Here is a 14,603-nt window from a genome sequence, read left to right on the forward strand (position 1 = left end):
TATGTTTGCTTGTTTGTTTGTTTGTTTAAAGTATGTTAGGCAGCAGCATTTTTAATAAGGGCTTATCAACATAGTATTTATGCTCTCTGTGTACTGCCTTGACCTTGCTGGTGCTCTTATTCAGTATTGAGAAGACCGAGAATAAGCAGAGATCTGTTTGGAGAATTTGTTCATTTCCCTGCTAACTCTCTAATATGTTTGATGCATGCATGGTTTCTGGGTTCCCAAACAAATCCAAACAAACAGAAAATCTTAAGTGTTACCAGAAAAGTAGGTAATTCCATATATTAACCAAGCAGTTTTTAGATGAGTGGTCTCATGTCCTTTTGAATGACAGCTAAACAAAATGCATGGCTAAGCATAAAAACATTGATAAAATAGTCAAAATGCTTCTAAGATCTCTGGATTGTTCTTACTTCCCTCAACAAGATTTGAGCACTGAAGGGAGGTAATGTGACAGAAAGCCTTCAGGTACAGAAAACATACTGCCAGAAAATAAAACCCTCGTTTTCCTCCCTTTGGCAAACAAGCAGTACAATTTCCCCAGGTTCAGTAATATTACTTCTTAACATGCATTTTTTATTGGTAGAGCCACAAAACACCATTTTTTGACACAATACCTGCAGAATTCTTGGCTTCACAGCACTCTTCTGTGCATTGGCAATGTTTTGCTTGTCAGATGGCAGAGTCCTTAGCACGAAATGTAACCTTGTAATCGTTCTACATTAGGCATCTATTTGCCCTACCTTTCCACCTCCATCATGAAGAAAATGGACCTCAAGTCACTGAAATTAGATTGAATTCAGTTTCCTCCCCTCTGCAGAGCTGCAACAGCGTTGATTTATTTTAAAAAATAACCCCCCTTTCAGGCTTTCATTCTAAATCACACTGTGCACTAGTCATGTAACTGGATTACAGGAAGCATTAACACCAGCAATTGCCCTTTCAAGTTGAGCAACCAACAACATTGCTACAGGCTGGAACAAAAAGGGTCAGCCAGGGCAAAACAACAAATGTTGCCACTTGCCCTATATAATAAAAACCAAAAAGCAGAAACAAGCGGCAAGTGCTAGTTCAAAACAAAGAGGGAATGACATACGTGCATTCAAAACAAAACAGACTCCCTTGGCAATGACATTAAGATTGCAATCTACTTAACATGAAATTCATGAGGGAGAAACAGGGAGAAACCAAGCATCCAAGTGCAGAGACCTGGAAGGAGCAAGGCTGTGCTTGGATGATGGCAAGCACCCTGCTGTGGGACAGATGCCCTTTGGAGGAAAACAACTTCGAAATTTTTTATTCTGGGATTACTCCACTGAGTTGCCCACGTCTCTCTGCGCTTCTGCTTTAAAACATGTTTCCCAAAAGGCTTTTTCTGAAGGAATGACATTAAAACCAAACTAAAATCCCTGTCCTTCAACACACCAAGAGATAACTGAAGATCCCAAGCAACAAGCAGCTTTCATGTCATGATTAGCTCACGCTGTTATGCCCCCCCTCAAAGCACATATGGTTCCCAGCCAGAACAGAAGGTTTCAGAGCAGCAGCTCCATCCTGCAAATGCAGTAGCAAAGCTTCAGACCGAGGTCACTTAATGAGAACTTAATGTAGATTTAATAGATCTTTTTTTATGTGACTCCAGTTGAAAATCTGCCTCACTTAAGTTTTAATGCAGTCACAGAGCCAGTCAGCTAAAATCAGAGTAGCCCCAGAATATTTTGCAAGATTATTCCATTCACAGTTGAGCACTGTGGATCTCCAAATGCATGCAAGGCTCTGCTAAAATAATAGTTCTCAGGTAACACAACCATTAATGAAAAAATAAGAGCTCGTGGATATTCTGAGCTCCTTGCACTAACAGAGAGCTTTCATCTTCACAGGAGGTGAAATGCTTGCTGTGGGAGAAGAGAGCAGGCACTTTTGTGCTGGCCAGGCTTTCGTGCTGGCCCTAATGGCTGCAGCAAGCCCAGGGCATAAATGTATTCAGCTTGTTTGACACTTCCTCCTCCAGACCAGTACCATTCAGCATGGGGACTGTGTGGACGGTTGATATGTCCCTGTGAAGCAAGGTTGTCAGTCCCTTATTTTGCTTTGAAATGGACTGCAGTAGTATGCCTGCATAGAACTGAACCTAGACCGCTAATTACATTAGCCATCAAATCTCAAATTAGGAGGCTTTGCTCACAGGGAATGCAAACATGCCCAGAGCACAGCTTTTTGAGGCTAGAACTCTATTTTTTAACTCTTAAAACGAGCCCTTACTGCACTCCACTAACCTCGGTGCCTTCACAAGGGCAGATCTCCAGAGGTACCAGCAGTAAGAGAAACTATCGATTGTGAAACACTTCAAGTGCTAACATCTCCCAGCGCTGTACACTCTGTCTTCTATCCTTGTTTGCAAAGGCCATTCTTTTTTAATCTAGCATTTTTTGTACAAAGCAATTTACAGAATTAGGCAAATAGCTGCTGATTGTAATTAGTCACAGTTTCAATTTAATCTTTATTAGTTAACTCTAATGGGTGAGTGAGTCGTTACAAATGGTTGTTCTTCCCTCCAGAAAGAAGAGGATAAACCCAATTCTGCATCATCAGGCAGGGCTCACCATGCACCGGGGTGAGGCATAGCAGTGTCCGTGCAGAAAATACGCAGACTGTGCTGCACACCCCACAGGGGACAACTCTACTGACATTGTCCTGCTCCCCTGGCATGAAGGGTGAAGATGCAGCAGGGTGGCATCAGTGTATGGCTCCACTGATGTGCTGTCGACTGTAAGAAGAGTGCTGCCATCACCTTGCTGAGAATGGGAAAGATCACACAGGTTACTGAATGAGGAGGGTCCCGGACCATATCTCCCAGCAGGAATACACATGGCTTACACCAACAAAAACATAATTCTTAATTTTTTTCAACAAACAGACTTGCTTTCAAACAGCTACGTAAGCATAATGGTGGATTTGTTACAGAAATAGAAGCGAATGAACCCTTTGCATCAGACTTTTAAAATCTCCCTGCCTCTGCAGAATTGTTCACTGAAATATATTTTCTTGTGCCCTATGCAGAGTAAGTTTAAAATCCATCCAGCAGTGCAAATATTAATCAAGACAAGAGGATTAAAGGCATTTGAGGCAAAGGTATGTTCTTTGCCTACAGAGAAGCTATATTCTGCACTGGTTCATCAGATTGCTTGTTGATCACAGAAAGGCTATACGAATGCAAGTTCTACTAAAGTGAAGAGCTTCAAGATGTGTGGTCATTATTTAGATTTAGATGATCAGCCAGGCAGAAGAATATGAACTTTGGATACCCCACTTTAAAATCTGTGTCTATATTTATCTGTAAGCATATTTATTCACAAAACAGCTCCAGAAACCAGAAAAAGGCACTTACCACAACAATCACATTTGTTGCAGGAATGGGAAGATTTTCCACTTCTAAATCTTGACCAGCCATAGCTAACAGATTGAGGGACGGGTCATAGGCAGGTCTGGGGAAGGTTGATTTAACAATTATTGCAGGGTGCAGCTTGTTTATTTTGGTGTGGGAAGAAGAATGGAAATTTTGTTTGGAATTCTTATAACTGTCTGTATCCAGACTTTTCTCCACACTCTGCACATGGTGATAAATAAACACAGGTTTTCCACTCTTTCGCTGATGAATTGCCAAAAAGTGGTCATTGTCTCCAGAAAAGCAGCCTGCAGAAAGAAAAGAATAAGTTTAGAATGTCTCTCTTGGATATTCTGTAGATAATTCTAGAAATTTGATGAGATCTTTGGGTTCTACAAGATTTGGAAAGGTTATTTGTGGAATACAAGAATTCCCCTGAATGTAATTTCTATAGCAATAGCTTAGCAACACCATAGAGAGTCTACTAAGTATGTTAAGTGTATTAAATTCTTAAATTCATTTTTACAGTGCTTTTTCAAATGTTTTCTACTTCTAGTCAGGGTTACATTTCAAAAATGATATACAACAGCAGAGCATGTGCTGAGCCAAGTCCAACTTCTGTACCGGTATTGACTTCATTATCAAAACATATGCAGTCCACTTTCTGATGTATTTAATCACCTAGTAATAACAAAAAATGAGAATTATAATGATCATCTTTTATATATGGGAATTGAGGAAAAAAGGCCAAGAACCAGATCAAAAAATCAGACTTAAATGCATAAGAAAGAGAGAAAAGGTAAAACTCAGATGCTTGACTCCATAACCACAATTTACCACCCCACCATTAGGCAACAGCATACAGAGTATATATACATCCACCTCTATCACCTCTCCATGTTCGTAATAGACGGGGGCTGTCGCACTCCAAACCTTCCATGCTGCTGCCATGAGATGAAAAATAAGGTTATTTTTGATAGTCAAAGTACTTCCTAATGATGCCTTTCTAAAAGGAACCAGAAATAAACAGCCACAACAGCCCAATTCAGCTGCTCATCTGGGAGACAGGCTGTCCCTCTGAGCAGAAAAATAGGCACAGATATCTCCTTTATAGATAAAAAGTAACTGAAGCTGAATTAGTCACCTCCTGGATGAGTGCTCTAAGAAACACGCTGTGGTACAAAAGGGACTTTGTGTTCTAAGAGAAGTGAACCCTGCGAGCTCGCTCTGCTCAGCTTGGGATTTCTTTTTCAGAAGCTGCTGGAGTTAATGGGAATGGTGAATTTGTGCACTGGTTTTCAGCTAGAAAAAAAAAACAAAACAACAACAACAACATTATTTTAATTCTCATAATGAGCTGTGAAGAACAGCTCCAAACCAACCACATTTTTCCCTTCAGGTTGAACAAGAAATCACTTTGTTCTGTTCAGACTGATTTTTGCCTCTATTTTTTTTTGCTTCTGTAAGCAAATCAAAATAATCAGCCATTTGCACAGCTCTACCCGGTGCCCTTAGGAGATTTCAGTGTAGGTAATTACATTCTGTTGACCTAATTTCCTTATGAAATTTCAGTTAGGAAAATCAACGCCAATATCTTGTCTGTGCTATAGAATTGCTATGCATCACTGGGATCTGCGTTCACTGCCAAAAGTGGGTCCATGTCAGTAGGCAGTGAGGCAATTCATATCATACATGAGCAGAAAATCAATAGGAAGACAGAACACAGACTCAGGCATTCTGCAGTACGCTTAAAGATCCTCCCAATATAAAGTACAATGCTAAACCCAAGGCTATTCTTTTAAATGGAAAAAAAAAAAAAAGCCAATTTCTAGATGACCACTGAGGACACGTTGCCAAGTTTAATTGCAAAGATGACTGAGAGCAGAAAAAAATGAGAAATTGCAGAGTACGGTCTTAGGGAGGGCTGAATTTCAGAGCTTTTTAAGCTTTCTGGGATCTCATTCAGATTTCTGGGGGCTGGCTTCACTGATAAAATCCTGAGGGCTGGTCTTAACCTAGCAATTTGCAGAGTTGCATGAAGGGCAAAGTAAAAACAAGGGAACTTCAGCACTTCTCATAGTCACCTCTTCACTGACTTTCTTTTCATGTCTCCATCACAAGCAACTCGTATTCCAAAGCCGAGCATATTAACTACAAACACACTTCATGTCTGTGGTTCCTCATTGTTTCCTTCACTCCTACTTCTTTGTTTCTGAGGGAATAAAAAGCGCTGTGCTTCCCCAGGAATTTTTTACATTGCATTTCCTCCTCACTTTAATATTCCAAGTTCCCCTTTTATTTCATTTATTTTTACTGAAAGAAGCAGAAAATGTAATTACTAGTCCAAATTTGTCACTGAATAATATTAAAGTAAATTCCAAGTAAAACTTCAGAGTTAATCCTGTCTGAATCCAGAAAAAAAAGAATATTTGTCTTATTTTTGATAAGCCAAGAGTTTAAGGAATTCCCCCAAAAGATCACCTGCTCACAAATCTTATTTTTAATAGCAGTATCACCATTTCTGACTAAATCCTGACAGACTCTCTTCCTTTGCAATGCTAAAATCATGGCAGTAACACAGCTCACTGCAGCAGATTCAATACATGATCCACCACCACAGATTTTCAAGATGGACAGCAAAATACAATTTGGTAGTGACCCATTCTGTAGAAATGAGAAATTAACTAGTCTATTTACACAACGTACCCTCTGCACTCAGACAAATGTATTTTTACCAGCTGACAGCACAGAAGGTCAAACATGACCCAAGAAAATTACCAGGCTGAACTTAGTTTTCTGAGAAGTCCACACAGCCACAATAATTTCAGCAGGTTCCATGCATTGACAGTACCCGGTGTGAAAACTTCATTGATCTCAGTAGATTGTGGATGAGGCCCTAAACAAAATAAGACTTTGACTCCCAGATTGCTACCTGTACCTCAGGCGACTCTAACAGTGGGCCACCATTGATCCTGTGGTGGAACCTAAAGCTTCCTCTTCATCTGATAAACATTCTTTCTTGTCCCTGCCATCCAAACCTCAGCTCTGAGCACAGTTTGCACCAACGAGGCACTCAGAGAGGTTAAGGCAGAAACACCAGCACTTCTGCTACACATACCTACAAATATTGCCGGTCTCCAGCCCTTAAGAGGGAGAAGATAGGGAGTCTCTTTTCCTTCCCATATCTAGTTCTGTACCCACACAGAAAAAACAAGTTCTCCTCTGAGGCCCCTGGGGAAACCACCAGAAACTATGAAGAACTGAAGCAGCACAGTATGATAGCAAAAACTGATTCAGGTGTCTTTTAATCTTCCGCTGTATCAAGAAACACAGGGATTCAGAAAATGAGACTTAGGACAAGACTCAAAAAAAACCAAAAACACGAATTCCTGGAGGAGTCTCTTCCATAAGCTTAGCAAACTTGATCCTATAGTGAATTTTTCTATTCCAGTCACATTACCCTGTTTGAACTCTACTTCAGAGCATCATTATTCATGACGGATTTGCAATCATTCATCCATCGCTTATATCGCCCTTTACTAAAATAATTTTATTCCTTCTCCTAAAATTCCTCCCTCCCTCAAGAGTATTTACAAAGCATTATCATTTATTCTGCCTTGGCGTTGAGGAGAGCAGACTAGATGTTCAGATTGTGATTTCATGCTATTTCTTCTAATCAAAAATAGGCTGAATCTTCACCTACTTCTCAGCTAAGTATTGTCATTTTTAGGAAAATGGAAAATTTGATTTCAATATTTTATTCCAAAATGAACAGCAATCAGTGGCTACTTCCAGACTTGCATCAGTCCTTATCTCAGCAGCATGTTTGTATCTACCTTTGCTCCTGGAAGACAGCCTCCCCTTCCCTCTCATGTAATAACCATTCCAATTCTCTTTGGTAACAAATGCGGCACTAACTTTTATACTGGTCTGACTTGTTGATCCTGTCTTCCAGTTCTTCTACCTGTACATTGTTCTGATGGGTCAGCACTCTGGCTTAGGTTCCTGATGAATATTGCTACTTCTTCCTCTGGTCTTTCCTACCAGTTGACTTTGACTTCTTCCCTGTAAGGAGTTCCTTCTTCCATGTAAGAAGTTACATGCTGCTTCTTTTCCTTAGTTGTTGTTGGCTTTGTTTGTTTTTCTTGTTTTTGTTTGTTTGTTTCTTACAAGCAAGAACACCTCTTTCTCAATTTTGCATTTTCTCCTATTGGTTGTTCTATTTCTGTCTTCTCTTTGCTTCCATGCTCCTCCACTGTAACCATCTTCTTTACTTTAGATTCCTCTGCACAACAGTCTTCTTCCTCAAAATCTCTGATTATCTTCAGTTGCATTTCTAGTCCTTGGAGCTTTGATTCTAGACCTTTTAACAGCTGCAACATTTCATCAAATGATAATGTGCAACAAGAAACCCCACAGTAATGTAGAATGCATATTTTCTATTTTATTGCTTGTATTAATTTCAGTATTTCCACCATTGCTACCAGTTGTCATCTTCGTCTTCATCATCTTTTCGGGAAAGTAGAACAGGAAAAAACCCTACCAAACTCCCTTGCAAGCTCACAATGTATTTCTTTATCCTTGCCTCATCCACCTTACTGAAAAAAAAAATTAACATATCAAGAGTAGTCAACATCTCTGATGGGAAATAAAAATGTTTTAAATGATGCTGAAAGCACAAATGAAAACAAAAGCTGTCTGGAGGCAATATGCCTTGCATCTGTACCGTCTAGTTAACAGTATGTCTTACCATCAGCAAAGTAGTACATCAATCAAACCTAAATCTCATTTGGATAGGCTGCACAGCATTAGCCCATCAAAAACTACTCTTCAACTTTAGCAAGGTAGACCAAGAACTATTACTATTCTGTGATTCGGTGATATGACTTCACTAACCGTCAGAGAAATAGAACAGACTTTCAAAAGTGCTTCCGTGAGGCCAACCAGGCAAACCTGAAAAGGAGAAAGTATGAATCCACTTGCTAGCTTGGTAGCACATATTGGAAGTTTGGGAACTGATAAAAGAATTCACCTGGGAAAACACTTTCCCATATATAGCAGTCCTTGTTGTAGAGGGACTTGTAGGCTGTGGGACTGTTTCTGTCGTGCAGAGCGTAACAACAAAACACAAATCCTGACCAGGTCCTTCCTTCAAACCACTGCCTTCTCTTAAGATAAAACTGTTAAAGCAATACAAATGAAGCTATTCCCTACCCAAAGTAGGCTGTTAGACCCAATGACCTTTCATCGGGCATGCTCCTGCATGGCTTCTCACAGCCTCCTCCAGCTAAAGGAAGTTTCTCTGCCCCGTTAAGTTCAAAGTCTTGTTCATGGGCAAAGAGGAAGCACACCTCATACATGTAATTAAAGCCAAGAGTTCGTTGTTAGCAAAATGAAACTCTTAAAGGTCTCATTCAAGAAGCAACATAGGACTAGATATAATTGTTATAGAAAAACAAAGAATAACAATGCCGGTAGAATGCTTATACAGATAAAATGTCACACTAATAGCAATAATGCAGTAAAAATTGTTACACATACACTTCTTAGCTTCTATCCCCGTTTTTTATGGGAAGGGCTCTGTGCTTTCCTAGCGAGGTCTGATACGCAAAAGGTGTGTATTTTATTAAAAAAGTGTTTTCTATTAAAGGAATAGCACCCTTTGTATGTCAAAATTCAAAGCAAGTGACCTGCACCAGAGCTGAGCAAACACAGGACAATTGGAAAAATTTGGAAAAATATTTTGATTTGCCCTTGAACAAAATGTTCAGAACTTCTGACCGAAACAAAAAGTTCAAATGATCAATAAGGACAAAATGTGTAGGCATCTTGGAGGTGTATATTCATTTTCTGTTCTCTACACGTGAGGGAAAACACATGCATATGTGAGAGACAGAAAGCGTGCGAGAAAGAATTGCAAGGGATTCTTTTCCTTCTGTGATAAGCAATCTGCTGAAAATAGAAACGACTGTAAATTCATTTTTTGCTGAATTAGTCCTTTTCAGTAGGAAAAAAAAAAAAAAGAGTGCTCTGGCCAAAAATATCCACAGCTACAGTGAGTTAGAATTAAGCACATCGGTGGTATCTTTTTCAAAAAGGCACTTTGCATCTCATTTTATGGGCCTGTTGCCTAATATGTCAATAATGAAACTGGATACTACAGAGCATTGATTTCAGTAGGTCCACTCGTGAATTAATGGATATGCCATTGGTCCCAAAGGCCCTTAAGTATTCTGCCATACTCATGCCCTGGCACCGATGTACCATATAGTTTCTCATCAGACTTTTTTCTCTCCAGAAAATGTGAGAAGGTGCCACACCAATGTGCTAATTTTGTGATTACCGTCATTTTCCAAATGAAGGCTGTGGCTAAATTCTGTTCTGCATAACACGGATGTAAATATATAGTATCTCCATGGAAATCAGTAGCTGTTATGAAGGGAAGCAAACTTCAGTCTTAAGGTTTTAGCAGGTGTGGGTGTTTGTGGGTTTTTTTTTTGTTTTGTTTTGTTTTTCTGTTTCACTAATACTGCTCTAGGAGATCACACCAAGGATTTCTGAGCAGATTTTATTAAGCTTCTCCAAGCACTTATTCCGAAACCATGCTGAAAATCATGAAGGACAACTGTGCTTTACGGAATGAACCTTACTCCTTCTCCTAGCCCCCTACCAGGCCTGAGAACGTGCCCGCAGAGGGGGGCCACCTCCACAGCCACCTGCTGTATCTGGTTTGCTACTTTCTAGACAGAGAGACTCCCCCAGGAGATGAATTTGTGGCTTTTAAGCAAGTCTCCTGCTTCACTCTCTGGAGAAGCTGGAACCAGCCTTTGCTGTCTAAGATGTTTCGGTCTTCTCATAATGCACCAAATGAAATTGTGCAGGGATTCCAAGATCACAAACCTCAGTAATTTCCTAATGGCTGTACTGAACATAACCCCCTCGTAGAAGATGATACCTTTCAAAAATTGTGAATAGCACGAATTTCCACATGTAAACACATGACAAGAATCTTTTCTATTTCTTCAAAAATAATATGAAGCCAGACACTGAATTATAAAGCTATTTTTCCCCAGCTGAACTTTTAAGGGGACAGATGACTACCCTCTGATTATCCACGAGTCTACTAATAAAAGGCACAAATGTCTATTCTAGTAAAAACACCCACACATGCCCAGCAATATGTTTTCTACTGAAGGCAATTATAAGTACCAGCTACATTTAGATTATGTTAGTGTAATGAAGCAGAATTCCAATGCATTTTTTAAATCAATAGCTCCTTCACATTCACTCTAAATGTATTTAGAAGCTAGCATTATTCACACACTAGTATGAGGCTACTGAAATGGATCTGATGGCAAACGCATTTTGTGCAAATTGCATTTCAACCCTAGAAATATCCTGGAAAATCCCCAGATTTTCTTATTTTTGTGACAGAACTTGTGTGGTTTTTAGAAAATAGGACCCCCAATACTTGATTAGGAACTGCAGTCTACTCCAGTCATTTCTAACCACGAGAATACAACACACTGCATATTCGACCAGGAAAGCTGCAGGACTAGTTTCTGCTCAGCAGGACATGGTAACATCACCCTGCGGGCTTTGGTAGCAATTAAATGAGAAGTGGCCTAGCATATTTATAAGATATGTTTCTCTACCTAGACAGTTTTGCCCGAAGAAGTGTTAGTTTGTGGTCAAAGCATCGCCCCAAGAAAATAAAATGCCCCTATTTCCTTCTTTGAATTTCACCTGATTCAACCAACGGGCTTGGAGAATGGATCTACCAAGAGGCTAAGACTAGGACCTACGTGCTTCCTCTCTGAAAAGGCTGGTAGGGAAATATTGGTCCATACTGACTAAAGGATGTCAGTGCATCTCTTCACTGATGAAGAGAAGAATAAATGAGGTATTAGAAGCCCTGATCAAGCTACCATAAGGCCTTTGCTCGATCAACCATGTCTTAGGTGACCTAACCAAATCTTCAGTTGCTAACTTTTTGCTTTTCCTGTAGCAGAATTTGTTCCTCTTCATACAAATTTCATGCAAAATGCTTTCTTCAGATTTTAACAAAAGGCAGGGGGTGGGTTAATATGCTAATTGTTAACTAAGTTTTTTCTAGTCTAAATGATTTTCCTGGGTTATTTCCTATGACCAGATATTTAATCCATCATATGTTTTAACTCTTTTCATACAATCTTCTAAAAAAGAAAGTGAGGTGAAACAGTTAATTAGTTGAGTAATCTCGATGACGCAAATAGCTCTAATTGCATGTTAGTCTAATGCATCACTTTGTGGTTTTGCTACCACCTGCCATTCTTTTACAAGGAAACAATGCTCTCTAGTCATCTTGGGAGACATAAATTTTTCACCGCAAGAACACGTATTAGATCATAGCAACTAAAAAGGAGTATAACCTGTCTTGCACTCTCTCACGCAATGCATAATAGAAGTCAAAGATTCATGCTGACCTGTAATCAGTAGCTACAAATTTAGGTCTTCCTTTAACAGCAAGCTCTGCGTAGGTTGATTACTTCACCTGCTGCACTCAGCATAAGGGTCTAATTCTGTTTCCAGAAATGCACACACGAGTGTCTTTGATTTCAGCAAGAGATATACCAGTATACCAACAGTACAATAGAAGTTAATTTTCTGTTTACACAGCTGTCATGTTTTATTGGAATAGGTGTCTGAATCAACTTAGTAAAATGATACCTTTTTAAGGACATGGAAATTCTCAATCACGACACGGCTATTTCCTTTTTTTTTTGCAGATACATATGTGGCTACTGTGACACAAGTGTAATAGAATTGCCTTTCCATAGCATACTAGATTTGTAATATGACATGCATTGCCTTTCTATTAAAAAACACTATTTAAACATATTAGAAAATGAATTCTTTTTGCAGTAGTATCACATCAGGTAAATGTAGGGCTATGTTTTCTCTAAAATCTACTATCACCAATTGACATTACAGGAGATTTTCTTAACATCTGCTGATGGTTTCTTTGGCATCCCTTATGCAGAAGCATGTCTCGTGTATATTCATCCTCAGAACAAAAAGAAATGTGAAAAGCCAAGCACTTTGCATCACAGTACAAAAAATTGACATTTGGGATATAATTTGTGATCCAACACTAGTGGCAAGTGGAATTCATTTTATGATATCACATGAACCAAAGCTGCAAAAGCACCATCAATAATTCATAAGTTTAGGCTATACATAAAAGATGTCTGTAACGGTACTCCATGAAAGACCAAATTTTCTACTTGCATCAGATGAAACAGGGAAATCACAGCAGTTTAAGCTCGCTGTGTTATTTTATCGTTATGACATCTTCAGTGACTTCCAGCAGGAGCCAGCCGCGCTCAGCCCTGCCTAGAGGAAGCCCAGTTCTTGCAGTCAATGGGAGCCGTGCCCAATATGCAAGGGCTGAATTCAGCTCCCGTCCAGCCTTTCTGTTGCTTTCTCTGAAACACTTCTTTTCCAAGATTGCCCGGGGAGCAAAGTAGCACCATATGAACTTCTGCAGGGTATTTTTCTCTTATTTTCCTTGTGATTTTCGAGGCCTTTTCATGATAAAGGTCAAGCTTTGTAGGCTTTCTCAGTGACTTAGGGAAACAAGTTAAACTTGGTAAGGAAAGTAGATGGCTTTCTGGCAGGAGATAACACCAGTTTCCATTAGCAGGGTATAAAAACGAAGCACATCTAAATGAACGCAAAGTCCACTATCAACAGAGGATAAACAGAGATTAGAAGACAGGCTATGCCCAACAGAGGCTGCCCACTAATTTCGTACACGCGATCGTTTTAATACGTGCTGTAAAGGAGCAACCTAACAGCGGCTTACGGCTTTCATTGAAACGGATCACGAAACGTGCCCTGCCTCTCAGTAACCCCACACAGACGGGAACGAACATCGGGCGTAACAGCGCGAGCTTCCCAAGGCAAAGGGCTCCTGGGATTTATGAAGCGAAGCCTGACGTACCGGGGCAGCGCGATGCCGATAACCACGGCGAGGCACTTCCCCAGGCGACGGCACACAGAAGGATGCGGTGCCCGGGTACCGCTGTACCCCCCAAATCTTCCTAGCACCCCGTGGTGTGGGGGCACGAAGTTCGGTCACTTCCAGTGGCTCTGCAACAAGGCGACGCCGAGGCGTTGTGCCCGGGCGCCGCTCCTCTGAACACCAAACAGGGGACCAAACGGTGCTGTATTTCGGGGTGCGCTTAATTGCCTCGGCTAATTAGACTTCGTGAAGTGCACGCAGGGCGGGTTTGTGACCCCCCCCAGCCCGCAACCCCCCCTCAAAGCCCTGCTGCCACCGGACAAGGGAGCAGCAACGGCGCCCGGTCCCCCGAAACCGACACGGGGCGCCGCCAAACAACGCCCCCCTCACGGCGGGGCTCGGGCCGCGGGGCTCGGGAGGTCTCGGAGGGGCTCGGGGAGGGGGGTCGAAGAGGTTCGGAGGGGCTCGGAGGGGCTCGGAAGGGCTCGGAGCGGTTCGGAAGGGCTCGGCCGCCGGTCGGGGCGGGCGCTGTCCGTGGTGCTGTACGGCGCCCGCCCGCCGCCAGCCGTTACCCGCTCCCCCCCCCCCCGCCCTCCCGCCACAACAGGTGCTCCCGGCCGCCCGCCCCAGCGCCCCCGCTCACCTGCGGCGCGGAGCTGCAGCAGGAGGCACAGCGCGCGGAGGCACGCGGCCGCCCGCCGCATGGCGCGAGCGGAGCCGAGCGGAGCCGAGCCCCGCCGAGCGCAGCCGAGCACAGCCGAGGCGGGCAGCGCCGCGACACCGCGTCCCGCTCCCCCCCCCCCCCAGTCAGTGAGCATGCCTGGGAGCGTGCTGCGCATGCGCAGCGCCGCGCGGGCGGGCGGTGGGGCGGCGGTTGGGTGCGGGGCGCTCGCACCTGGCTGTGGCGAGCGGGCTGAGGGGACCGGGGGCGAAGTGGACGGGAGGGGAGCAGGGGGGCACCGCCGGGCACAGCCGCACCTGCGGCCGGGAGGAGGGAGCCCAGCTCGCCGGCTTCCCCCTCAGGGTCCAGGCGGAGCCGCAGCCCTGCTCGCTGCCGCAGCGGAGCGGTGGTATTGCGTCTCCTGGTACCAGAGGGCGGGGGGGGGGGTTCGCCCCAAAAGATGAGGGGTGTCTGCGGGGGTTTGTGCTCCCCTCCGATCTGCTGTGAGGCACGCGGGGTTGTAAAATAAACGGTTAGCAAAAATTGCG

General features: G+C 42.5%; 1 protein-coding gene across 1 annotated transcript in view; it reads right to left on the reverse strand.

Moving 5' to 3' along the window:
• The window catches only part of PTPRR (protein tyrosine phosphatase receptor type R), a 144,060-nt gene extending 129,940 nt beyond the window's left edge, over nucleotides 1-14,120 (reverse strand). The window contains exons 1-2 of the mRNA XM_040553293.1: nucleotides 14,038-14,120; nucleotides 3,392-3,696 (exon numbers count right to left, since the gene is read on the reverse strand). Coding sequence (XP_040409227.1) covers nucleotides 3,392-3,696; nucleotides 14,038-14,098 — 366 coding nt within the window. The 5' untranslated portion in view covers nucleotides 14,099-14,120. The remainder of the gene's footprint in view (nucleotides 1-3,391; nucleotides 3,697-14,037) is intronic.
• Between the last annotated feature and the right edge of the window lie 483 nt (nucleotides 14,121-14,603).

The sequence above is a fragment of the Cygnus olor genome, chromosome 1 (assembly GCF_009769625.2).
Source record: "Cygnus olor isolate bCygOlo1 chromosome 1, bCygOlo1.pri.v2, whole genome shotgun sequence".
NCBI lineage: Eukaryota > Metazoa > Chordata > Aves > Anseriformes > Anatidae > Cygnus > Cygnus olor.